The sequence below is a fragment of the Pinus tabuliformis genome, chromosome 9 (assembly GCF_031772625.1).
Source record: "Pinus tabuliformis cultivar Carrire ecotype Pingquan chromosome 9, CPIR1, whole genome shotgun sequence".
In the NCBI taxonomy this organism is placed as follows: Eukaryota; Viridiplantae; Streptophyta; class Pinopsida; order Pinales; family Pinaceae; genus Pinus; species Pinus tabuliformis.
The window spans coordinates 548,026,185-548,053,769 of NC_142307.1; the positions used below are offsets into that span (position 1 = coordinate 548,026,185).

General features: G+C 40.3%; 1 protein-coding gene across 1 annotated transcript in view; it reads right to left on the reverse strand.

Annotated features, from left to right (window-relative positions):
* The window catches only part of LOC149149680 (histidine--tRNA ligase, chloroplastic/mitochondrial-like), a 340,861-nt gene that overhangs the window by 11,664 nt on the left and 301,612 nt on the right, over positions 1 to 27,585 (reverse strand). Inside the window, exons 9-11 of the mRNA XM_089440941.1 lie at positions 27,296 to 27,438; positions 8,665 to 8,793; positions 8,304 to 8,467 (exon numbers count right to left, since the gene is read on the reverse strand). Coding sequence (XP_089297067.1) covers positions 8,304 to 8,467; positions 8,665 to 8,793; positions 27,296 to 27,438 — 436 coding nt within the window. The remainder of the gene's footprint in view (positions 1 to 8,303; positions 8,468 to 8,664; positions 8,794 to 27,295; positions 27,439 to 27,585) is intronic.

Consider the following 27,585-nt stretch of genomic DNA (forward strand, 5'->3'; position numbering starts at 1 on the left):
TCTCTGCTCGAACTATGAGGAAGAAGAAATGATCGAGGATGTATCATACCATCCTCCACTGACCCAAAGTCAGACTCAGAGTATGTACCACTCTCACTGATCCCAGATCAATGGAGGTCATCGTAGCATAGGGAGTACGATAGATACAACGATGCGTCCATTGATAGTGCTACTATGGTCCCTATCCTCATTTCCCAGCTCATTGATCAGATGAGAGGTACTTCCATGAGTCCCAGACTGCATGGGTAGGATGCCTCGACAGGAGAATTAATCATCTTGTCCACAGGAGAATGAATCATCCTGTCCAGTGGATGCCACGAAAAACTAACCATCCTGGCCTATGGAAGAACTAATCATCCTGTTCCACAGTCGCCACGAAGAATGAATCATCCTGGCCCACAGGAGAACTAATCATCCTGTTCCATAGTCGCCATGGGGTGTCACGAGGGAAGGTTGAACCTTTTACCCTATACATAGTGCTCCACCAGGGGATGGTGAGTCGCCCTGTGGTCACATGTTGCTCCAAGAAGTACCCCGTGACCCCCTGGAGCTCCCAGAGCTCAATACATCAAACTTGACCCTCATAAGAGGGTCCCTGAACGAAACCAAGTCGTTCTCGGAAAGTCAAGAATTTGACCTTTCCTAAGGGCTTTGTCAAAATGCCGGCGACCTGTTCATCTGTACCGATATGTTGGAGCCTTATTGCTCCTCGCTGCACCATATCTCGAATATAGCGGCACCTAATATCAATATGCTTGGGGCGATCATGAAATACGGGATTCTCTGATAAACAGATCCCGCTCTGGTTGTCACACAGGATCACGGTGGTATCCAATGTAAATCCAAACAACTCACAGAAGAGCTTTCACAACCAGACTGCCTCACAGGAGGACATGCTAGCAGCAATGTACTCTGCCTCAGCTGTGCTCAAAGCCACCGACTTCTGCTTCCTGCTCATCCAGGATATCGAGGCAGATCCCAAAGAGAAACAGCACCCAGAAGTGCTTTTCAGTCCATCACACTGCCTGCCCAATCAGCATCAGTATACCCAAGTAGTCCCACATCTCCGGTAGTGTATTTCAACCCATGAGTGACTATGCCATGAAGATATCTCAACAGATTCTTGGCACCAATCCAATGTGTGTGGTGAGGCTCAACCATATGTTGACTCAACGTGTTGATTGCAAAGCATATATCCAGACGGGAGTTCACCAAGAACATCAAATGCTTCGACGAGTTGACGATACTCGGTAGCATTTCGTAAAACAGGTCCGGCAGCACTACCGCTTAACTTCTTGAAGTCAAGCTCCATCGGGTTAGTTACGGGCTTGTAGTCCACCATGCCGAATCTCTCCAATATCTTCACCACATATTTTCCTTGAGATAGGAAAATCTCTCCTAGTTTCTGCCAGACTTCCAGTCCTAGGAAGTAGTGCATAAGTCCTAGGTCTTTCATCTCGAACTCATAAGCTAGCTCCCTCTTACATTTGTGAATGAGAGGGTCTGCACCTATTAGAAAGAGGTCGTCAACATATAGCACCAGTATGAGAGGCTTGTCATCTATAACCTTAAAGTAAAGGTTAGGGTCGGCTTCACTCCTAGTGAATCCCAGCTTCACCAAGTAGTTATCGATCCTCTCATACCATGCTCGAGGTGCTTGCTTTAGCCCATAGAGGGCCTTCTTCAACCTGCACACATGAGATTCTCAATCATAAATCTCAAATCCTTCGGGTTGCTCCACATAGACCTCCTCCTTGATCGAACCATGTAAGAATGCAGTCTTGACATCCATCCAATGTAGGTTCCATCCTTTCGAAGCACCAAGGGCTATGATCGAGCGGATGGTGGTATATCGGGCAAGAGGTGGAAATATCTCATCATAGTCTATACCTTCCTTCTAGGAGAAGCAACGAGCAACAAAACGAGCCTTATATTTTCCGCACTTCCATCAACTGGATGCTTTATCTTGTAAAGCCATTTTGAAGTGACAACTGCTTTGTCCTAGGGTCTGGGGACCACATCCCAAACATCGGTTTTCATGATGGACTCATATTCCTCGGTCATAGCATCCTTCCATACTTGATGCTTGACAGCATCTGTGAATGACGAAGGCTCATTTTGGATGACCGTGCTCATGATTGTTAGGTATCCCTAATACCTGTTCGGCTTCTTACTTTCACGGAAGGTTCCTCTGGGTGCAATGTGTCCTTCAGCATCATCAAGTGTCCCCCTAAGCCATGAAGGCCTCTTCCTAGAAGAGGAAGGCTCTTGCGGAGGAGGATCAATAGGATCCATAGGTTCTTCCACATCGGGCATCGTCTCATCTTCCTTTTCCTTCGGTTCCCCGGTGTCAGCTTCTTTAGATCCCCTTAAAGTAGGAAGATTGTCTACTTTGCTAAGAGCCATATCTTTGTCAAAGGTGACATCATGACTAATCTCGACTTCCCTTTGACCTACTACATAGATTCTATAGCCCTTCGTATTTTCGCTATAGCCCACGAAGATTCCTTTCTTTCTAGATGCACCCAATTTATTCCTTTTCTCTTTTGGTACATGAAAATATACAGGGCTTCCAAAAATTCTAAAATGAGATATGTCAGGTTTCTTACCGGTGAACATTTCTTCGAGAGTCTTGGAACCCAATGCTTGATAAGGGCATCGGTTTTGTACATATACATCGGTATTTGCAGCTTCGGCCCATAGAAACTTCAGAAGTCTTTGATCATGGAGCATAGCACGGACAACTTCCACAATTGTACGATTCTTCCTTTTCGCCACACCATTCTACTTAGGAGTATATGTTGTAGTAGTCTCCCTCTTAATGCCAGCCTCTTTGCAAAAGTCATGAAACTCATTGGATTCATATTCAGTCCCATTATCAGTCCTTAAGGTCTTGATTTTCTTTTCGATTTGACTCTCGGTCAAGGCTTTGAAGTGCAGAAACCAGGAGAACACTTCATTCTTCTTTTTCAAGAAGTATATCCAAGTCTTGCGAGAATAATCATTTGTAAAAGTGAGGTAGTATAAATATCCTCCCAAGGAGTTCACAGGCATCATACCGGATATGTTTGAGTGAACCAACTGCAATATATCGGACGTCTTGCTTTGGCTTGAGAGGAATGGTCCCCTTTTGAGCTTTCCTTCGGCACATCCTGGACATACACCTTCTTGCTCTAATCTAATCTCAGGCATCTCGGTCACCATTTTTCTCACATCGGGTAGAGCTTTATAATGAAGGTGAGCAAACCTCCGATGCTATAATTCAGACTGAAGAGATGTGTCACAAGACATGACACCCAGCAGACTTCCTCCAACCTGATATAATGAATCAACTCAAAAACCAAGAGTAAAAGCATCTTTAAAGTTCCTTTTCCATACGCGTACCTTGCCATTGTTGAATGCCACCTTGTAGCCTTTGTCTTCCATTGCCGAAATAGACACCAGGTTCTTTTTTAGATCAGGTACATATAATACATCTTGTAAGTGGATGGTATTACCCTGATTCAATTAAAGAGTGACATTTCCTATGCCTTTCATGGGATATTTTGAATCCCTGTTTCCAAATATAGAGGTATTGCTACCATATATTTTTCTCTGTCGGGTGAGCTGGTTTAGGCACCCCGTTGTACTCTAATAAACTGCATAATAATATAACCCTTTGAATCTCTGCACCGGTTTTCCCGCATTGGGTTTTTCTGGGGACATTGGTCCAAAAATAATGGTGTCACTTGTGTGTTTGTTTTCTTTCAGTTGATGATCTATAAATGTTGATACTGTACTTGTGTTTATTTTCAGTATTTACATGGTAAATAACTTGTTAAGTAATTAAACAAGTACGAAGAAATAAACCAGATAGCACAGGAAAAATTTCTAACGAGTTAAACTTAGAAATTCCAACACCTGCAACTAGAGGACTTGGGGCTCGGTCTGGTACAAGTGGATTTGCATTCAACTGAACATTATGTTCAGCAGCAACTTTAGCTAATGCCTCTGCCTTTAAATCCAAATCACTACCAATATCCTCGTCAGAATCAAACTATGCTAGATGACTCTCCACTACTCAATCTGATGTTGGATCAATATCTTCCAACACAATGGGATTTGTATCAGGTCTTTTGTTCAGCAATTGGTTGCATCTGAGTCGTAGGTTGTATTGGACAAAGACTAGATCATTTAACCATTTTTCTTCCAAACAGTTTCTCTTCTTCGTGTGAATCATCTCAAAGATCGACCAATTGCGCTCACACCCAGTAGCACTGCAAGTTTGACTCAAAATACAAATTGCAAACTTTTGCAATTGAGGACAATGGCTACCAAATGCCGCCCATCATTGCGCTACAAAAAACATAGTTGTGTAATGAGTTAGCTCAACAAATTATATCCAACTTTCAAATTATAAACAATTTAACAAAATAAGAAATTGAAAATTGAAATTGTTTGTTTACCTAGCTCATCTGCTTCCCCTGCAATCCTTGCTAGGTTCTTGCCAAAGGTACCTGTGGCTCTGCTGAAACAAGTGATCTATCAGTATATCTCCAGTTGCTCACTATCCTTAGGGATCATGCGGTCAATGCAGTCAATCAATCCATCTCTAACCTCCCCAGTCAAAGTTTCTGCTTCCAGAGCTTTGTAATGATACCTTGGGTTCAGAAAAAACCCAGCTGCATGTATAGAGTGATGGAGTTGATTGTTCCATCTTTCATCAATGATTGCCCAAATGGGCCCATACTTAGCCACTTTATCCTTGTATACTGCCTTTATTTGCTCATTTGCTTGATCCATAGCCTCATAAATGAAGCCCATAGCCAATCTTTCCCCATCCACCAATTGCAACACCTTAACTAATGGCTCAGCAACCTTCACAATCTCTGCTGCCTTTTTCCAAAATATTTCTTCATTAACTTTCTTTTTCACATCTTTGCCATCCTGTTTGTGAGACCATTGGCATTCATTCCATTCATCACTGGAAAACACCCTTTGCAAGTTTTTATGTTGGGAAAGCATAGATTGCAATGTCAAAAAATGAGTTACAAATCTAGTGATGGCAGGCCTAATAATATCTCTGCCCCCTCTGTGTTTCCTCATTGGGCTCAAAATCCATGAGTGATTGTAGATATATTTTGTTATCTTTTGGCATGCTCTACAATGTTCTTGACTCAATCTGTTTTGCCAATATCCTCAAGCATGAGGTCTATGCAATGTGCAATGCATGGGGTCCAAAAGATGGTTTTGTGTTTTTCCTCTAACATTTTACGAGCAAGAACATAGTTAGAGGCATTATCTGTGATGATTTGAACAACATTAGCCACCCCCACCTCTTCAACAACTTCATCCAAAAGCTGAAACAACGAGTGTGCATCTTTCACCCTATCAAATGCGTCAAGTGATTTTAGAAACATGGTTCCCTATGGGCAAAAGATAAGAAAGTTTATGATGGTACAGTTCTTTTGATCAGTCCATCCATCTAACATGATGGTACATCCTGTTTTTGCCCATGATCTTTTGAAATCTTTCAAATATTCATCAATGGAGGAAACTTCTTTTTTCAAAAGAGATCCCCTTAACTCATGCATAGTAGTGCCTTTGAAGCCCTTTCCAACAGCAAATATGGCATCAAACATAGGTTCATAATATGGTGAACGAGAAGCACTGAAGGGGATATCAGAATCATCCGACCATCTAGCTATGTAATCACATGCAAACTCTCTCAATTCTTTCTTCCAATGGTCATCTAAAGTGGATTGCATATGACTTCTATTAGCTTGAGGACCATGTGCATTTGATAGAGAGGAGGGTGTGAAATAACTTTTGATATCACCCATTTTTCATTTTACCCTTACCCTTTTCCTGAATAGACTCCAAAGAGGGAGGAATATAGTGAAAGGGGTTGGATGCATCAGTGCAAGGAATAGATGAAGATCCCTCATAATCAAAATTGGGGTTGGCAACCATTATTTGTTGTATACTCCTCTTCCTCCCAATTTCAGTCTCTATTTCTTTTTGCCCAACTTTTTCTTGCTCAAACTTCTCAAAGTTATCTAGCAACTCCTTCCTAATCTCCCCAATTTGTGCTGATGGTGCTTCACATGGAGTAATTTGGCCTCTAATACCAGTCAAGTGTTGTTTCAACCTATGAATGCCCCCTCCAACCCCCTGAGTTTTTCTATGACAAAATTTACAATGCATTTGATTATCAATCATTCAGCTATGCCCAAGCAACATCTTTCACTCTAGGAGCCATTTTCTGATATTTGAACTTGGAAATGAAAGGAAAAAATCTAAATATGAAAACAAACAAAAAAACATTGCTTCAATGTTCATTTCTTTTACAAAAAAGACTCTTTTCAATTTCCAAATTTGCACAAAAAAAAGCAAAAACAAATTTTAGAAGTGGAAAAAAAATACCTTGACGCACAAACCGCCTCCTCAATGTTGTTCCAACAAACCAACTCCTCAATGCTGCTCTAATGGCTGCCCAAGAAGCTCCTCATTGTTGCTCCAATGATTGCCCAAGACTCCTCACTGCAGCTCCAAAAACAAACTCCAAAACTCTTCACAAACTCCTCACAAATTCTCACACAAATGCAATGAGATCGCTGAGGAAATGTCAGGGGTTGGGTAGCTTTTATAGGCCTGGGAGAAGTAAATGGACTTCAAAATAGCCTAAAACCCAATTAGAATCAAGTTAGGGATCTATTTCTCCCACCAAAAAGGTTGGCTAGGCGTGTTTGGGTGTGGCTGGCCGAACCGACCGGTTTAACTCAGGGTCCGTCAAGCTAGATGGTTTGTTACTGAATCAGCCGAGTCGGGGACCGGCTCGGCCGGTTCAGTAACAAACCGGCCACTGAACTGGTTTTTTTGTCGAGTGGGACCGACCAGGGGTCTGGCTCGGTCGGCTTGGCCGATTTTTAAAACACTGGTATATAGTAACATGGGGGGAGGGGCTTTTAGGGTGCCAACCTACCCTAATAATTTCAATTTTGATTTATAAATTTAACCCCATTATGAGGCTGACCTGAACATCCTTTTAAGATCATTTTTGAATGCAAAATCCTCCTTTAAGGGCCGACTTGGTCAATATTTTAAGCATGAAAAGGTTAAGAAGGTGGCTCTTTTGCAACTTCTAGGACCCATATTATTTAACCCAAGTCCAACATAAGCAACATTTATTGTCATTAATTTTGATGCCAAATTTGGGACCAGCCATAGAGCAGCCTTTACCATTCATTTTGGGGCACCTTGACCAAGACTTCGGGCTTCAAATTTAAGAGGGCATATCTCCTCAACCATGAGGAGCCACATGGTGTGCCACCTACCATTGGAAACAGATTGATGAGGACTACACGATGGTGATGATCTTGCGTGCAATTTCTCATTCATTTTCTTTGACAAGAGCGGGGAAAGAGGGGCTTCATGGCTTGCTATGGGCTTCCTCTTCTTTCTTCTAGGGCTTCATTTGTACTTCCAATTAGTGCAATCTACTGACATATATTAAAAACATTCAATTCAAGACTTGCTTTCTCTTCTTCTCTGCTTCCAAAGAGGATGCAGGCTTCATGCTGCTCACCAACAACTGACTTTGGCATATCAATGACACCATTCAACAGTTTACATTGGACAGATGCACATTAAATCTCTCTTCAGGACACCCATTTTGTCTCAGCCAAAATTGTTGGGTAACATGAACTACACTCAGCATGCTTTACAATGAAAAAAAAAATGTAGAACAGTGCAAGATTTTGTGTGGAGAAAAGATATATCTGACATTGAGTTGTATTTTGTGGCTTCCTATTTCTTTAGTTTTTACACCTGGAACATGAGTTTTGAATTTCTTGCTGTTTTACAAGGTCCAATGTGTTCGAATTGTAGTAACATCAGGTGACATGTATATTACAAGTAAGCTTCTCATCGTGCTCCTAATTGAACCGAGAATCTATCTACAACAAAGAGAAGTATCAAGAAAAATGGACACCGTATGCAGCCAACTGGGCTAAAGCACCTCAGCCAATCAAGAGGTTTTCAATACAAACAAAATAAAGATGAGAATGAACACATCACAAAGAGCAAGCCTGTCTAGGAAACCTTTTCTTGGGATGTGTTCCAAAATTGTTAATTTTTCTAAAATTTACTGTGAAATCCTCGTACGTAAATAGCTTCTAGATTTCTGATTTCTGTTTTCATACGAGTACTTGTTAACCATGCAAACCATAAAACATGAATACACCTGAAAAAACTCCAACAAAGTAATTTCAAGTTAAACACGAGGTGCCCAACAATCATGATCAATGGCAAGAAACTCCTACCATTTCAGGCGTTTGTCCTCGAGAATGAGATCCACAATGCGCCCTTTCTTTCGTAAATTGGATGCCACCATCGCAGCTGCTTGCTTAAGCTCTCCATTCAAAGGGAAAACTATGTCATCTATTTCCTGAGTTAGAATTGGTATCAAATTTTTCTCCCTTAGCAACTGTCATCAAAAGAGATACACTAAACATGAGGATAGAAAACTTGCAACTCAAGCTTTTAATGGTTAACTTGAAATATATTGATAAGAGTTGTATATTTTCAAATATATATTGATATTATGGCTGCAAGGAACAGGAAAACTTCAGAAATACAATGGACAAGAACTCCAAAATAAAAAGGAGAGTTAAAGGGTTGTACTTCCACAATGACAGCATCTCCGAAACCAAAACCACATGCCGGGATGTCAGAGCCACCAAAAGTAGAAAGAAGGCAGTCATACCGTCCACCTCCACATATTGCTCGAAGTTTCCGATCTTTGTCAAAACCCTATGAGAAACAATATGCATCAAGAGGATGACAAACATATCGTGCAATGAGGAAACATGTCCAAACTATCACCATATTATCATATGTACACTTGTGTGTTACATATAATATTTAGGCAAGGGAATATACAGATGCAACATAATGAACAAATCTACCAAAAACATATTCTGTTTTATTAATAAAATTACATGACATGTCATAAACTAGAAGATTGCAACACTACACCCATATATGCTTGATACCAATAGGTTAGACTAATTCGTTTGTTTGATCAAGATATATGCCAATGAAGATGAAGGCTCATAATTTTATTGAAATATTGAAACTTTGTATTTAACATACTCCAGCTTTAAATACAGAGCAAGATGGCGAAAGCTGCTATATCACAAGCTACAAGGACAAGAAACATTTAAGAAGGACCTACGCATATCAAGACTAAGATTGTGCACTACCATGAGAAGCATAATCCCCCATTTGTGACCTGTTGCCTCAAAATCTAACAGGCCTTGTGAGAGGCCTCACAAAACAAGAGCCAGACCAAGAAGCAATAATGAGGTGTTTGCCACTATCACCTTAGCACTCCACCTCCTGCTCTTTAATGGAATTTCACCACATAGGAGGCTTTCCAGTTTATCACCTAAAGGATGTTCTAAGTCAATTGGCTCAAGGTGATGTATGTGAATGGCTAAGCAAGGTACTTCTTATATGGATTAATCACAATTCTTTATGTCAAAGGAACAACACACCATAAACTAAGCCTTGAAAAGAATGCTTGATATCTAGGGTTTCAAGATGTAGTTCAACAAAAGCATTTCTAGGCATGCAAGCCAATGTTACATTTATCGTTATCGGCAATTTATCGCCGGGGGTCCAAAATTTAAATTGCCACCAATATCAAGGGAAAATACCAAAAATTATTGGGAAACTTAAAAAATACAAAACAATCATCTATTTTTTTCACTTTTTTAACTTATAAAACAACATCAACATCAAACAAACACATTGCTACATAAATATGAAAATAAGATCTAATAAGATAACACAATTTCATTAATGTCCTCAGGTGACCACAAAAGTAGGTCAATGGGACTAAAAGATACATTCATTAAGAATACAAGATATGTGGGAGTGAAAATGCAAATCCATTGTAGCTCCAAATCTAAAAAGACTAAAATATGACTAAAATAAGACTAAAATGAAATAAAGGTAAAATTAGAGAATGTATAAAATCACATGAAATGACCAAAAATGAGAAATACAGAGTATTTCTGCTATTGGATTGTGCAACTCCAAAAAATCAAAGGAGGGATGAAGGTGAGGCCAATGTGGCCAGCATCTCTCGGATTTGACAGTCGATAGTGAGTGAGGTGAGCAAGCAAAATCTCTCTTTGTCCAAATCCTCTGAAATCATCAGGAAATCCAACTATATAATCTTGGGGCGAGTAGAGGAGTGAGGGCTACTCCTAACATCTAAGGCCGAAAGGAAGAAGTTGTTGATTATTCTTTGTCCATTGTGTTGTGGCTCAGAGGAGCTCTGGCGAACGGGAGGCACCCTGCACTATCTTTGTCTCAAACCATTTCCTCTGACTCTTTGAGGATAGGTCAACTAAAGCGTGTCATTGCATCTATGGGCTAGTCTCAAAGATACCTATTTGTCTCGTAAAGGGGGGATTGCGGTCAACCCCGAGGTCTCACCCTTCTCCCATTTAATGCATTCTGAGACTCTGCCTACCACTTATTGTTTTGATCAGATGAAACAACCTAGAAGTAAGAGGTAATAGTTTTAAAAATCCCAAAGATCTATATGTAAAGATCCCCCTGATAAAGAGGGTTAGGCATCTTTGGTCCTGGTGTCCGAAAAAAGTAGAGAGGGAACCTGTGGAATCCCAACAGAGCCAATGGAAATGTCCTCTGATCTCATAGTAAATAAGGCACTTGAAGAGGAGTTTCCACTCAATCTTCAGCTCTTGTAAAAGGCACACCTGTATAATTCAGTCTCATCGAGGAATATGATGGTCAGTCTCAACTCTAAGACAATGCAAGCCCACACAAAATTTCCCCAGGGGTATCCTGAGTGAGTGCATCCAATGTCGGCGTAAGGGGGGACAGATCATGATGCCATCCTGCAGTTGTATGAAATGCTCCAAATAGAAAGACATCTTTGGACCAAGGCCTGTAGGAGGTGAAATCCATGTGACCTGAGCGTATAACTAATAGATATCCTCTCTGATAGACTGATTTAGTACTTGTTTAGTCGACAGAAGATGGCTCGATGCATCACGAGAGAATTTGAATGTGGAAGGGGCTCTAGGGAGATAGCCACAGACTAGAGGAGTTGGGATGCCTCAAAGAACCACCCTCAAGCACGGTCTGTTGATTGATCTAAAGTGAGGGCCTCTGAGGAGCAAAGTGCTAGGTAGGGGTAATGATCTCTCCCCACCGCAAAGTCTTGGAGAGATCTAACTTTGTGGAGGAAAGAGACTAGGCAGAAGATGACCTCAAGGCAGAATGGATGGGCCCTGAACTCTACCTGGATAATAGGTTGTGGAATTGGACGTTTGCATCATATGATATGTTTGAGAAGCAAGGTCTGGACTCTCTTGTCTAAGCCCAATCCATCTATATCAAACTTGATCCCCAAATCTTGGAGCCATAAAGAACTGTAGGTCAAATAATTGCGTCCATTAGGTGGAGTTTGGACAAGATGACCAGAAATTGACCCTAGGAGCAATGTCTCTCGATGAGGTCAAGAAAGCCTTATCCTTTGTTGAGTCAGGGCTAGAGGGCCTGTCTCATGCCAAATCGAGGCCCTGTGAACTGCACTACTAGGTAAATATATGATGTGGTGAGCTCAATCTCTTCTCCCCGGAAATAAAAAAGTGAGTTTGTGAGCTCTTCGATGTGTTGAGGAGCATAACCTTGGTTTTACCTAGGTTGACCTTCAGCTGTTGAAAGTCACAGAAGTTGGTTAGGGCATCCAATTGTCTCTGCATGCCCTCAGAGGTATAGGCCAATAAAACCAAGATGTGAACAAAAAGGAGTAGAGAGATCAACACCCAATGAAGAAGGAAATCATCCCCCACCTGAATATGCTACTGGAGCAAAGATTCCAACTCGTTAATATATATCCCCAAGAGGGTAGGCAAGAGAGGGCATCCTCGCTTAACACCAATGGTACTCTAAAAGGAAATCTAAAAGGTCTTGCACCATCTTTAGGCATCCAATAATAGATCCATACAATCTCATGATGACTACCAAGAGAGTCTTGGAAATCCTAATGTAATGGTGCAAGAAAGACAGGACATTGGAGCAAATTCCTTCTTGAATTTGTTAGCCAAATCATCCATTTATGCACATGTAGTTGTTGTTGTCTCCCTCTTGCCTTTCTTCTTCTTTGGACATTGTCCAACATAATGATTGAACTTGTGACATGCAAAGCACTTAACTTTTCTCATGCCTTTCTTCCCTTGTGAAGATGCTCCTCCACTCTAGTTTTACTTGGCTTTACCCTTGCCCTTCTTTGCTTGCCTCGCAAGAGCAAGGTTCTCCTCATCAACACCTTTGCGCTATCCACCAATTATGGATTCCTCCCAAATCTCCTTTTGGGTGAAATCATCAAACAATCTGGCCTAATTAGGAAGTTTATCTCTAGCTGGGATACCTATCACAAATGTAGCCCACTACTTAGTACACCCTTGTAGTGCTACCTTGACAAGATCCACCTCAACCACCTCTTCCCTAACAATTGAAAGTTCATCACATACATGTTCAATCCTCATGAAGTATGAGGCCACAATCTCATATATATTCATCTTGATGTTATTCAGCTTCTCCCTTAGCACCATCTTTTTGTCTTAGTTGTCACTCTGGTATAGCTTAACAAGGCAAGCCACATCTAATAGGCTAATTTTTTCTTGGTTATGTGAGGGATTATGTGATCCTTCACACCATCCAAAATGAGGCTGCTAGCTCTTATATCTTTCAACTTATGTTCATTTGCTTGGGTAGCATCCTGATAACTATGAAACATGAGTCCCTTGGCTTGCAATTTCCCATAAACCATTTGCCATTAACACAAAGGTGATTCGCTTCTTCCATGGATTGAAGTTTATAGCCCCCTCCAACATGTTTTCATATCTTAGACTTGATGATGCCATATTATTAGATCAACTTTAGCCACAAAACCCTTGTTGCATGTTATGTAACCAACTCACAAAATAGAAGAAAAGATAGATCAATGACTTCAAAATCAGCCTCTTCGAAGAGGCAACCTCCTTTACATTACACAAATGAATAATTCTTGGACGATACAAATGACAAAACATCCTTTCTATATACAGGAGTCTAAGGGGTCACAATATAATCAAAGCCGACATAACAATAATAATATAAGGGCACAACAATAACAACAGTGGGCTTCTATGTGGCACAATAATAACAATATGGGGACAATAGGGGCACAACAATAACAATAAGAGCTACAACAACAATAGTAATGGGGGGATCACTAGTATTATAGGGACCTTACATGCCCCTCACCTTCAAAAAAATGTTGTCCTCAACGCTTGAGTAGTTTTGGATGCTTTTGTATCAAATTCTCACCCTCACATGTGGAATCTTCAGCAGGTAAGTTCTTCCACTTGATGAGATACTCCGAAATTGATCGATTTCATAGTTGTCGAGTTCTTGTTTGTGACTGCTTTAGGTTCCAATATGATTTTTCCTTCATTGTCAAGTTCTGACAATATTGTTTGCACTGGGATTTTGTCACCTATAACCTTCTTTAAGCATGAAACATGGAAAACTAAGTGCACTTGGTAAGTTGCAGGAAGCTCCAAATGTTATGTAACCAGCTCACAAAATAGAAGAAAAGATAGATCAACGACTTCAAAATCAGCCTCTTCAAAGGGGCAACCTCCTTTACATTACACAAATGAATCATTCTTGGCTGATACAAATGACAAAACCTCCTTTCTATATATAGAGTCTAAGGGGTCACAATATAATCAAAGCCGACATAACAATAATAATATAAGGGCACAACAATAATAATAGTGGGCTTCTATGGGGCACAATAATAACAATATGGGGACAATAGGGGCACAACAATAACAATAAGGGCTACAATGACAATAGTAATGGGGGAATCACTAGTATTATAGAGACCTAACACTGCAAAATAAAAATTCTATTGTCGTAAAATAATTTGTTACCTCAGAAACCCTTATGATACCTAATATATCTCACAAAGTTTCTATTTTTCTAATACATGGTTATTTTTTTCTCATACCAAATTCGATTTATTTCACTTCAACAATTTATTTAAGACCCCAGAAAATATTTATCTCGAATATTTTTGAATTTGCCAAAACATAAATACACTAGTATATTAACTTAAAAAATGTAGTAGAAATAAAATGAAGAGATCAATCACACCACAAACAGTGAATTTACACCCAGCACAATCTTCCTTCACTAAGCCTCTCTGGAAAATTTTCGATTAGACCCACAAAGAATACATAGAAACATACATTTGTTGGGCACCTGGAAACTCAGCCCCACTGGGAAAATTGGCCTCAGAGAATTTAGCCTCTGGAAATCAAACCCCTTGAAGCAAATCAGCCCTAGAGAATTAAACTATCTCACTAGCAAATTGGCCTCCCTTTCTCCCTGTCTCATACAACCCCTATGCACCAGAGAAATCGTCCTCTCTGAATAATTCGGCCTCCTCCACAATCTGGCCCTATTCTTCAACAACTTAGTCTCCCTCTTTCTTGAACTCGTCCTCCTTGAATTTTTCCTGAAATTCCCTGTTGCATTTCTCTTCACTTCTCTTTAGTGTAGTTGAGCCTCTCGCTCTAGAGAAAATCGCTCCCTCCACTTGTGTGAGTCTTCACCTCACCCTTGGGCTTATTTTATAACTTCATTAGGCCAAACTCCCTAACCCTAAACTCCTACGTGATTAATGACTAGGATTAAATCCTAAGCCTCACTTGACATCAACAATTGAGATTATATTTGTCACTATAGGTTTATTATTTATCCTTAGAACTTGGCCTAATAGTCTAGAATAATTAATTAGATTAATTATTGTACTTCTCCTAAGTTAACCTTGTTGAAAAATGTAACTAGTATCAGTCTTCATAATTGTTTTTGAGTCATGATATAATGTATTTATCAAAAGAAAGAAAAATGATTTTTATTATAAAATAAATTGACTTATTAAAGCATGGGTTTCATGCTTGGGTCAATGTTTTTTAGGTCAAAGCCTCCAATGTAGGCTTCTAGGGTTTATGTTAAGTGTCCTAGTCCAGGTCATGATGTAATAGACCCTTCTTGGGATTTTTCAATCAAGAAACGAATGTATTTTGATGTAAATTAAGTCTTTTAGGCCTCCTCCACCAAGTCGGCCTCAAGCTAGATAAGTCGGCCTAATTGAGGGCCAGAATCTCCTATATAAAGGCAGCAACTCAACCTCATTTGGAGCACTCACTCAACAAGTTCAATTTGCAACTTTTGGGACAAGAAAAGGTGTGAAATTCAAGGAACAAGAAGGAAAGGGTTAGCGAAAAAGGAGGACTTTGTCAAGCACAACAAGTCGAAATTTTCTCTCTCTCTCTCACGTGTGAAGTTGTTGAACTATTGGAAGGGCCGAAACTATAGTCCTAAAGCTGGGCTGAAATTCTGAAGCTGGGGGTTGAAGTTCTGAAGCTGGGGGTCGAAATTCTCAGCTGAAGCTACATTTGAGAAGATAACACTTGGTGACTTTGGGAGAGATCATCTATTGGAAGGAAGGGCTAACTTGGTGGAGGAGGAAGGTTCATTGGTCTAGGGTCTTGGTCTATCTCAACTTAAATTTGCTAGTGGAAGAGTTTAATTGGGTTTTACCCTAAAGAGGGGTTTTAGCCCTAGCTAAGTGCCTACTTCTGGAGTCATTGATCTTCATGTTTTATTTTGATGATTGCTTGATGAAAAGAAGATAATAAGAACACAAGTAATTATCAGCAAAAGAAAATATTTTTTCCTTTATGATAATCTAACATGGTATCAGAGCTAAGGTGAAGAAGGAAGAAAAAGGCAGCTTGAAGATCTATTGAAGAAAAGGGGATCAAAGGAAGGTCATTAAGAAAAAGGATTATATAAGGAGAGAAGTCTACTATCTATAGGAACTATGTCAACTACAATGAAGGGAGAAAACAAGCTAGAAGGAGCCTCCAACTATAGGGCATGGAAAAAGAGGATAGATCTTATCCTCGCTAAGCACAAAGTTTTGGACCTTGTTCAAGGAAAAGTCAAGAAGCCTACAGATGATGCAGGAAAGGAGAAGTTTAGAGAAACCAAAATCTTGGCCATGAATCTTATATAGTAGATGGAGTAAAGGACAACCTAATTCCATACATATCCAACATAGACTCCACTCAAGAAATGTATGAAGCTCTTTCCAAGTTATTCACCATCAATAACATTGATCAGATAGCTAGCCTCAAGAATGAACTAAGGACAATAAGGATGACAAGAGATGATATTGTGTCATCATATTTTGTGAGGATATCTAGAATAAGAGATGAACTCCAAGCAATAGATGAGGTTGTACCAGAACAAAAGAACTCATAATTGTTGCTCTTTTAGGTCTACCAAAATCTTGGAGTGCTTTTGCATCAAGACTTAGTAGTTGGAAGGATACTCCAATCTTCGAACAAATGTGGAATGCATGCAGTCAAGAAGAAACTTGAATATCATTAGTAAACAACAAGGAGGATGAAAAAGACAACACCTCTAATGCCTATTCTGCTCATCACAAGAAGATGGGAACCTTTAAGAAGTTCAAAGGACCAAAGAAGAAAGATGACCTATCCAAGATTGAATGTCACAACTGTCATAAGATGGGTCATTACAACAATCAATGTCCTGAGAATTCAAGGAATAAGAAAAGACATAGGGAACAAGTAAATATTACCAATGAAGCCCCACCTAAGAAGAACAAGACTGAAGAATCGGAAGTCAAAGACTTATACTATTAAGTCCTCACTTACATATCCTTCTTGATCTCCTATTCTAAAGAGATTGGATTGAGAGGGAGCCTTCACCATTTTACGAAAAGATTAGTATCTTGTTCCTTGTTTTCTCTTTTATGTTTGGTTTCCCTCTCATATCAAGATTTGTTTGTATTGTATGCTAATAACCTTTTCTTTATATTTTTCCTTCATAGGAAAGATTGCAGAATACACAAAGGTTATGAACCAGACTTGAAGCATGAAAGAAGTTTTGTCGCAAAGGAAGCCCTTCAAGAATTGAAATCCTACAAGGTTTGGTAAAGAATAACTCAAGGTATGTCTTAGACTATAAGTTGTGTCACGAGGTTCTCTCCATATAATAGGTATGATCACTCTTTTGAAATTTGCTTCATATTACTAACATTCTTATGTCTAGGGTTTTGAATCATAGAGATTCTTGTTAGGGTGATTAATCATTATATTGAATCTACCCTCGTTAGTCTATCATTTAATTAGTCTTATGAAACCCTAACCCTTAGGGTTCATTGTAAAACCCTAGCCTCTTATTGCTAAGGGTATGATTGAAACCCTAATCTACTTGGGGGTTGTTGATAAAGTCTATAAATCTTATTCTTTTGATGTTTAGGGTTTTGATAATGTTATGGTAAAAAAACCTAGTCCTTTAAGGGTTTGTTGTTAATGTCTAGGTTATATATTGAAACCCTAGATCTTTGGGGGTTTAGTGGATTAAGGGATGAACAAAACCCCTGCAATAGCTATAATAAGATCTTAGGAAAGAAACCCTAGGTGTATATTCATCTATATGATCGAAACCCTAGTCTGATTAAAATTGTTGTATTGATGTTTGTGTCGACCTAGTAGGTATGGATATTGATATGAGATGTTAGTACATGATAATGAAACCCTATATATGTATATGCAAGTATGTTATCTTGATAGTTGATGAAATTGAGTGCATATAACAAAACCCTAGTAGAGATAGATATTCTAGGGCATGATGATATTGTTTTCAATTATTGATATGATTTAACTTTGATGATAAAATCTAGGGTTTGTTAAAAAACCCTAGTAGAGTCTGATATTTAAATTTTAAAAGCATATTGTTGAAACCTTAGATGTACTATGATTGGATTATTATCTAAGGCTTTGTGTCTCGAAGATGGAGTCTAGGTGTCATTATGAAAAACCCTAGCAAGAAGTTGAAGTCTAGTATGAAAAGAGTTATGAATTATAAACCTAACTAGGTTTAGGTATTTGATAAAGTTTAAACGCTTTGATGCTTCCATTGAAATTGACTTCATGCTTCTGTATATCTGTATTTGGTTGTACTTGCTACTAAAAATTTTCGCAGGTACATGATCTTCAAGATGTTCATAATTGAAGATGACAATGATAATAAGCATGATGAAGGAAATTATAAGAATGATGATGATCAACAAGACCTTGATGACATGAGAAAGAATGAAGTATGTCTAATAGAGTTGAGAGGGAGCTTGGATAGAAGAAAGGGTATATCTCCCTAGTTAAGAGGGAGAGTATGTTATGATGGTTATAGTAAATACCTTGAAGAAAGAATGAATGAAAGTGCTACAGATGAATGTTCGTGATTCATGAAGTTGTAAACAAAAGACTTGAGAAGTACTGAGGTTGTATTTGGTGTTGCTAAAGAAGTGAAAAAGTACAAACTTTTGATAAGATGTGTTTAAATAACTTGATGATGATATAAGCAGCATCAGAATGATTGAGGACCCCGAAGGTTTGTGTTTACTTGTATATATGTATTTGAAAGTTTATTATTAATTAGGGTTGTGTCTGTACAAGTAAATCTCTCCACAAGAAGGCTGAACATTTTGGAATCATGCTTGGACTGGTGGATATATCTAACTTAAGGAGAGATGAGGCATCATGTGTAATACAAAATGCCTAGGAGGGCATCTGTTTGACCTATGTGTTGATGTCTAGAACCCAAAGTAGGGAGGGTGGTGTTGGTCATGGAGCTCCGACCTTGGATACGCACCTAGATCCCTAGGTTGGTGATAGAGCTTAAAAGCTTGATGGTACCTAGAGTGGCTAAAACTTGACATTCACCTTAGTCCCACCTGATTAGAGTACCCTGGTCAGGTATCTAATCTATAACACTGCGTGTGCTATGACTCTTCATAGAGCATATCAATTTGAGATCTTTCGTGTACCTTTGTATATGTGTAATTATGAATACCTCCCTAGGTAAGAGGGAGTTGTTGAAAAAAGTAACTAGTATCGGTCTTCATAATTGTATTTGAGTCATGATATAATGTATTTATCAAAAGAAAGAAAAATGAATTTTTATTATAAAAGAAATTGACTTATTAAAGCACGGGTTTCATGCTTGGGTCAATGATTTTTAGGTCAAGGCCACCATTGTAGGCTTATAGGGTTTATGTCAAGTGTCCTAGTCCATGTCATTATGTAATAGGCTCTTCTTGGGCTTTGTTAATCAAGAAACAAATTTATTTTGACGTAAATTAGGTCTTCTAGGCCTCCTCCACCAAGTCAGCCTCAAAATGGACAAGTCGGCTTAATTGAGGGGAAGATTCTCCTATATAAAGGCAGCAACTCGACCTCATTTGTATCACTCACTCAATAAATTCGATATGCAACTTTTGGGACAAAAAAGGGTGTGAAATTCAATGAACAAGAAGGAAAGAGTTAGCGAAAAAGGACTTTGTCAAGCACAACAAGTCGAAATTTTCTCTCTTTTTTTATCACGTGTGAAGTTGTTGAGTTGCTGATAGGGCCGAAATTGCAGTCTTGAAGCTGGGCTGAAATTCTGAAACTAGGGATCGAAGTTTTGAAGCTGGGGGTCAAAATTCTGGGTTGAAGTTGCATTTGAGAAGCTGACACTTGATGACTTTGGGAGAGATCATCTGTTGGAAGGAAGGGTTGACTCGCTGGAGGAGGAAGTTCTATTGTGTTGATTTCTAGTAGCATCGGAAGTGCTCTAAGTCTCAAAATTTGCAGGGAGGTTTGGACACATGTATTCCACAATACCCAGAGATTGTTTTGGGAAATTCTACCCGGAAACAGTTTTATTAAAATAATTAATTATTTTTAATGGGTCTGTAAGTCTAAACTTAGGAAATGAAAATAATTAATGGATATTAATCTAAATTGTAGGTGCAACTTCTAGAAGAAGATGGAGATCGAGTCCAAATGATCTCAGCCATTGATTGGAATCTAATCTAGGTCATTGGTTCTCAACTAGAGGATTATAAGAAGGACATTTATGGGCACTTCGAGCACACATCGAAGGGAGATCAGAAGATCGAAATTTTTAAGCAAAGCAGCTATCGGAGAGAAATTCGAAGTGATCTTTTGTAGTGAGAGGTAGGGATAGTTCTGGTTGGAGATTTCTCCTGATCCAGGAATACTCAGCAGAGAAGGCAGAGAGAGATCCGGGAGAGGCAGCGCAGTGGCTAAGTTGGCCAGCGTAGGCTGATGCAGAGGCAGTGCAAAAGCCTTGAGGAGGTCTGAAAATTTGCTGGAGGAATCGATATCAGAAGCCAGAAGCCGGGGTGTGAGACCGGGAGGTGAAAATCGAAGTTCTTGGGCAGCAAATCGATCAGTAGAAGGGGTGACGCTTGTCTGACGTAGTGACTACGCAGAGGCAGCTAGGGGCAGTCCATTCAGTGACTGGATCAGCCAGGATTTCCAATGATAGTGTGAGGTAATCTCACTCATCTCTCTGTCAGTGATATTCTCTGTATTGGATAGCCAATAGGGCATCCAGAGATTGTATTCAGAATTACTATTGCATAATAATAAAACCCTCAGTTGTTGCACCGGTTTTCCCGCATTGGGTTTTCCGGGGACATTTGTCCAAAAATAACTGTGTAGATGTGTTGTGTATTTCTTTCTTGTTCAATTTCTTGTTTCCGCATTTTATTTAAATGGTGAAGGCTATAGCGTATTAGAATTGGTGTTTACTGTAGGAAACAGTAAATAATTTTGTTCAGTGATTAACAAATAGAAGAAACGTAATCAGTTGTTGCATTAGAAATTTGGGCATCCAAATTTTCACATATTGGTCTAGGGTCTTGGGCTATCTCAACTTGAATTTGCTAGTGGAAGAGTTTGACTGGGTTTTAACCTATAGAGGGGTTTTAGCCTTGGTTGAGTGCCTACATCTAGTGTCATTGATCTTCATGTTTCGTTTTGACGATTGCTTGATGAAGAAAAGATAAAAGAAGAACATAAAGAAGATAATAAGAACAAAAGTAATTATCAACATTTGAAATCTTTCTGCGTTTCTGATTTTCTAACAAAGCTTAGGAAAGAAATCATAATATCACTTACTCCACCAAGCAAGCACCTAAAGAGACGATCAAATATCTTCTACATGCTAAGACACCAAGCCAATGTAGAAGACCTTCCAAAGCTACAAAAATCAGCAAAGGGTAACAGGGACTATCTTGTTTAAGCCATGCCTTGTCAACTGTGATGCCAGCTAACTTCAGGGTTTATAGGGTATTTCGGAGAAATTATTTTCTACTGCAGAGAGTCATCTTGTGTCACCAGGGCTTTTACCTTTAACTGTTCGAGTAATCTGTTTCACTGTGAATTTGCTTGAATTTGTTGCTTCCATGATTGGGAGGGGCTTGATATGTCTATTATCACAAACTACTTGGACCCACATACTCTCCTAGGTAGAGCTTTCAAACATAGATCTTAATTCTTTGTGATCTTCCTTGTAAGAAACTATATTCACAAGTTTTCAACATTAATGACATCAGTTTAGGGCTTCAAGCTATATCTCCTGGGCATCATCTTCTGTGTGTTTGGGGTACTTCCACAGTAGGTTTCTCCATGGATAGCTCCAGCAGGGATATGCATACAGACTACTTTGATATCCATTCAGCTTGAACTGAAAACTACATTGTTTTTGCTCCCTGTCAGTGCTGGTTGATAGCTCCAGCACGGATATGCATACAGACTACTTTGATATCCATTCAGCTTGAACTGAAAACTACATTGTTTTTGCTCCATGTCGGTGCTGGTGAATAATGCGAGGTTTCGCTTAAACCTGTCAATTCTCTCAACTTTACAACGCTCTATGCAAGAGCATGCTTCCATGCTATGTTACACAAATGGTACGCAGGGCACTATTTCTCCAAGAAATGGAAACAAGATAGAAACACCGTCTCTTGGGTGTTTCTCTAGCATTTTAAATATGCAAACATAAAGTTTCATTAAAACAAACAGCAGAAGGAAAAAATGAATGCCTATACATTATGATCTGAATTCATAGCATTGATAACATAGTTTCCAGAAGGCCTTCATGGTGGCATTTTTGTTTAGTATGTGGTGCTGAAGATGACATAATTTCAAATCTACCAGTCAGGAAGTTGCATAATGATGATGTTGTTGTGCCATACAATCTCATTAAAAATGACCTATAATTGATCACCAGAGAATTACTTGGAGGCCATCAAGAGTAGGTTCACAAGTTGTAGGTGAAAGGATAGAGAATGTTAAGTATGATCCAAGCATATTCCCCAGCACTTGAGATGTAGGTCAGGATAGCAGAGCAAGGCGAAGATGAAGATTCATCCAAAATGCTCAGAAATTTGCAACATGTTTGAAACATTTTTAAAAATCATTACAGGGTTGACTTGCACCTTTCAGTGACAGTACCAACTCAAAATAGCGGCATTGATACATGACTCACAGGATAGTGCAGGTTCAGTTAGGCAAAACTCTCCCAGAATTTCAGAGTGTTGATTTGGGGTAGCATCGGATGTGCTCTAGCCATGAAAATTGGTGGAGAGACTAAGGCACATGAGATCTCCAAGACCCAGAAAAGGTTTGGGCAGATTCTAACCAGTTTGGGAGATATTAAAATAATTAATATTTTTAATAGAGTTCCTAAGTCTAAACTTAGGAAAAATAAAATATTAATAGGTATTAATATAAAACTAGGTTAGAATGTTCCAAAAGTCATGGATCAAGCCAAACCTAATCTTAGCCATTGATTAGAGATTTAATCTCGGTCGTTGATGGACCAACGAGAAAAGTATAAGAGGAGGCTTGAGGGTCAGTTGGAAAACACACCAGAGTGATCAGTCATTCGATTTTCTACAGTGGGGTTTGCTAAGAGAAATCGAATCAGTGATCAACAGCGAGTGGCAGTGAATACATAGCAGAGAGGCAGAGTTGGTACCAAAGAGATAGCGCAGAGCCTGGAGAGCTTGACGCAGAGGCAACTGGGTGCTACATAGAGGCAACTGGGAGCTACGCAGAGCCAGAAAGGCCAGCGTGGATGACGCAGAGGGTCTGAGGGGCTGATGCAGAGGCTTCAGTGGTTGCGCAGAGGCTAGCAGAGCTGACACAGGGCCAAGAGGCAGTGCTGGGAAGATCTTTGTGGGCCAGACTGGGTGCTGGTGAGCCAGGAAGGGTGACGCAGTCCCTATCAAAGTGACATAGAGTAGTGGAAGCTGCAATTGTTGTTGTGGGATCGTTCATCCGGTGATTGATCAGCCAGAATATTTGTCTCCAAGGAGAGGTACTACTACCGAGGGCATTCTCTGTTGGGTGAGCCATTTCTAGCACCTTGGTTGTATTCTGAAAACTGCATAATAATAAAACCCTCTAAATAGCTGCACCAGTTTTCCCGCATTGGGTTTTTCTGGGGACATTGGTCCAAAAATAACGGTGTCACTTGTGTGATTGTTTTCTTTCAGTTGATGATCTGTAGATGTTGATACTGTACTTGTGTTTATTTTCAATATTTACATGGTAAATAACTTGTTAAGTAAATTAAACAAGTAGGAAGAAATAAACCAGATAGTATAGGAAGAATTTCTAATGGGTTAAACTTAGAAATTCCAACACGGTATCAAAGCCAAGTTGCAGATCACAGGATAACTGAAGGTATCAGCTAGCAGAGTAGTAGCAGCAGATTCCACTGTCCCGAGTGACAGAGTTGATCCGTGCAGAAGGCAATAGAGGAAGGAGTGACACAAAGAGACTGCGTCATCAGTCTGGGCCAGAGAAAGGCTAGCGCAGAGGCTATAGGAGGCAGAATCAGGCTCACGCAGAGGCCAGGAGGGCTAACGCAATTGGCTGAGGGAGCTGATATGCCAGTGTCGGGATTGTGCAAAGTCAAGTGGCTCAATCCTTCAGCTGTTGGGGCATAGGACGCTGTGAGTACTGAGTAGTTTGCGGAGCAAAGTTGGTGGGGTACTGTGGTCAAAACAGTACCTAACAAAGCAAGACCAAGGTGGAGGAAGTTGTTGTCAACAAGGCAGATTTCTAGCCAAGGAATCCTGATCAGTGTCAGACGATCGGAGTGGCGCAACTTGATGTTGGCAGAAGGATTTCCAAAAGGGAAATCGAGACTCAGAGGGAGTCGAACCGAGAACTTCCATACGGGAAGTTGAGAGACTCAGCAGGAGTTGAACAGAGGACTTCCAGGAGGGAAGTAGAGAGACTCCAAGGAGTCGAAAGAAGAGCAGCGAGATGGTCGTGAATGGACTGAGAGATCAGGGTAGGTTGGATGGAGCATCCAACTTCGTGGTCTAGAAGTCCAAGATCTCATCCATTCTAGACAGATATCACATCAAGGACTTCGCCTTGAAAACAATAGCGATCCCAGTTGACCCAGCTAAAAATGAGAAGCATGAGGAGGCAATGGCCAAGGCGAAGTGCATCATCCTTAATGGGGTCAAGGATCATGTGGTGCCGCATATTGCCGAAAAGGACACATCAAATGAGATGTGGGATGCCCTAAAGAAATTGTATCAGCATACTTCCATGCAGAGGAAGATGTTACTTGAAAATCAGTTGTCGTCATACCAGATGCAGAAGGGAGAGTAGATAAATGTCTTTCTCAGTCGATTGAAGGAGATCCGTGACCAGCTAACTTCCATAGGGGGCACGCTGGATCAAGAATTCATGGTGAGGACCGCATTGAACGCAATCTCAGAGGATTGGGAGGTATTTGTCCAAAGCATACTAAGCAGGTCAAGCCTTCCAGCTTGCAAGGAACTGTGGGCAGCTCTTCGTCAAGAAGAGATCAAACGGGTGACCAAGGCAGGAAGCAGCGTAAAAGTGGTCAAAATCAAGGAGGAAGAAGAGGATGCGGCTCTAGCATCTGCGGGAAAGCAAGAGAAGAGAAAGAAGAAGGACCTCTCCAAGGTCAAATGCTTCCATTGTGAGGAACTGGGTCATTTTGCGAACCAGTGTCCTAGGAAGAAGAGCAAGGGAGAGGCTTTTGAGACCAAGGCAGCGCCAGCAAGGGCGGAGAAAGAAGTAGAGGAGGATGATGATTGTGCCATGAGTGCTCATGTGCCACTTGAGAAGAAGTGGGGAGACATCGAGCTGTAGTCAGACGGACTACAGGCGATGAGGGGCAATATCCTTGAGGTACCCAACCTCTTGGATTATACCTTACTACGGGAGCCTCGAAGAGGAGTAGCAGGACTGGCAGATGTCAGTAGAGACAGATGCAGATGGAGCGACAGAGAGTGCTACAGTGCAGGAGTCCTAGGACAACACGAGGCTAGCAGGTTGCAACAGTGCGAGAGGCACGGGAATGTTACACCAGTGCAAGATTGCACAGAGAGGTGTGCAATGGTGTGAGATGCAGGGAGTTGTTGCAATAGCGCAGAGCTCAGTAGAGGGAGCACTTGTTAGCGGCATAGGAAGCTTCAGCATCGGGAGCGTCTCTAGCCTAACAAGGATGTCAAAGTTGGGTGGATCAGTTACTTACTTCTCAGTAACTGAGTTGTAGTGCAACAATTAGCAGTGGTAGTGCTATGGGCAGCACGATGCAGCATGATGAGAGGGGATGCAGTCTAGATACAGTGTTGGGAGGATGGACTAGTAGCAGCACGGACGCAGAGGGAGTTGTCATACAGATGCAGCAATGGCAGTGGCAAGGCCATGGGCAACAATACAGGATGCAGCAATGCAGAGGATGTTGGGCGAGGAGGCCTAGCATCAACACAGGGATGCTCTGTGTGGAGTATTACTAGAGCACAGTCCTCGCTAAGAGGGAGTGTTGATTTGGGGTAGCATCGGATCTGCTCTAGCCATGAAAATTGGTGGAGAGGCTAAAGCACATGATATCTCTAAGACCCGGAAATGGTTTGGGCAAATTCTAACCGGTTTGGGAGATATTAAAATAATTAATATTTTTAATGGAGTTCCTAAGTCTAAACTTAGGAAAAGTAAAATATTAATGGGTATTAATATAAAACTAGGTTAGAATGTTCCAAAAGTCATGGATCAAGCCAAACCTAATCTTAGCCATTGATTAGAGATTTAATCTCGATCGTTCATAGACCAACGAAAAAAGTATAAGAGGAGGCTTCAGGGTCAGTTGGAAAACACACCAAAGTGATCAGTCATTCGATTTTCTAGAGCGGGGTTTGCGAAGAGATCGAATCAGTGATCAGCAGCGAGAAGCAGTGAATACATAGCAGAGAGGCAGAGTTGGTACCAGAGAGACAGCGCAAAGCCTGGAGAGGTTGACACAGAGGCAGCTGGGAGCTGCACAAAGTTAGGAAAAGCCAGTGTGAGTGACGCAGGGGGTCTGAGGGCTGATGCAGAGGCTTCAATAGCTGCGCAGAGGCTAGCAGAGCTGACACAGGGCCAAGAGGCAGCGTTGGGAAGATCTTCGTGGGGCAGACTAGTGCTGGTGAGCTGGGAAGGGTGACGCAGTCCCTATCAGAGTGACGCAGAACAGTGGAAGCTGCAATTGTTGCTGTGGGATTCTTCATCCAGTGATTGATCAGCCGGAATATCTGTCTCCGAAGAGATGTACTACTGCCGAGGGCATTCTTTGTTGGGTGAGACATTTCTGGCACCCTGGTTGTATTCTGAAAACTGCATAATAATAAAACCCTCTGAATAGCTGCACCAATTTTCCCACATTGGGTTTTTCCGAGGACATTGGTCCAAAAATAACGGTGTCACTTATGTGATTGTTTTCTTTCAGTTGATGATCTGTAGATGTTGATACAGTACTTGTGTTTATTTTTAGTATTTACATGGTCAATAACTTGTTAATTAAATTAAACAAGTAGTAAGAAATAAACCAGATAGTACAAGAAGAATTTCTAACGGGTTAAACTTAGAAATTCCAACACAGAGGCCACAAGTTGCAGGTATCCCATTTAAATTTTGAGTGTTACAAGATAGGAGTTGGTGGTATCCTATTTCAGCAAGAGTAGCAGGAGAAATGTAGAGGGGCAGGAAACCCAGATTCTTTCTCCCAATTATGAAAAAGGGGATGAATTGGAGAACAACCAGATAGACTTCATTTGTAAATTAGTTTGCAAGAAAATCTTGAAATAAAAATGGGAATCAAAACATGTTAAATAGACGCTAGAAAATATTGAATAAATGAAGATCACACAAAAAACAACAAAAGCTATGGCCTGTACATTGCAAAAAAGTCAAGCTAGCTAAGCAAATAAGGTGCCGTTATTTGGAAAACAATTTACCTCAAAAACAGTCCCTGTGTAATAAGCAAGGCCACGAACAACTGACGCATCAAACTGAAGCCAATCAGCATAACCATATTCATTTGCAAAAGAAAATAGTAGTTTCAGTTCAGCAACTGCCCCACTGTCCGAACCAAGGAACTCTGTAGAATATGTAAGTATAAAATTCAAATTCTGAGCATGTCACTATAGAAAATCCATTATTTGAAATTTCATGAGCTCTGTATAAACGGAGTTAAAAATAACTTTAATCCTGGCTATGTTTAATTTAACCATTTGGAGCATGCCAA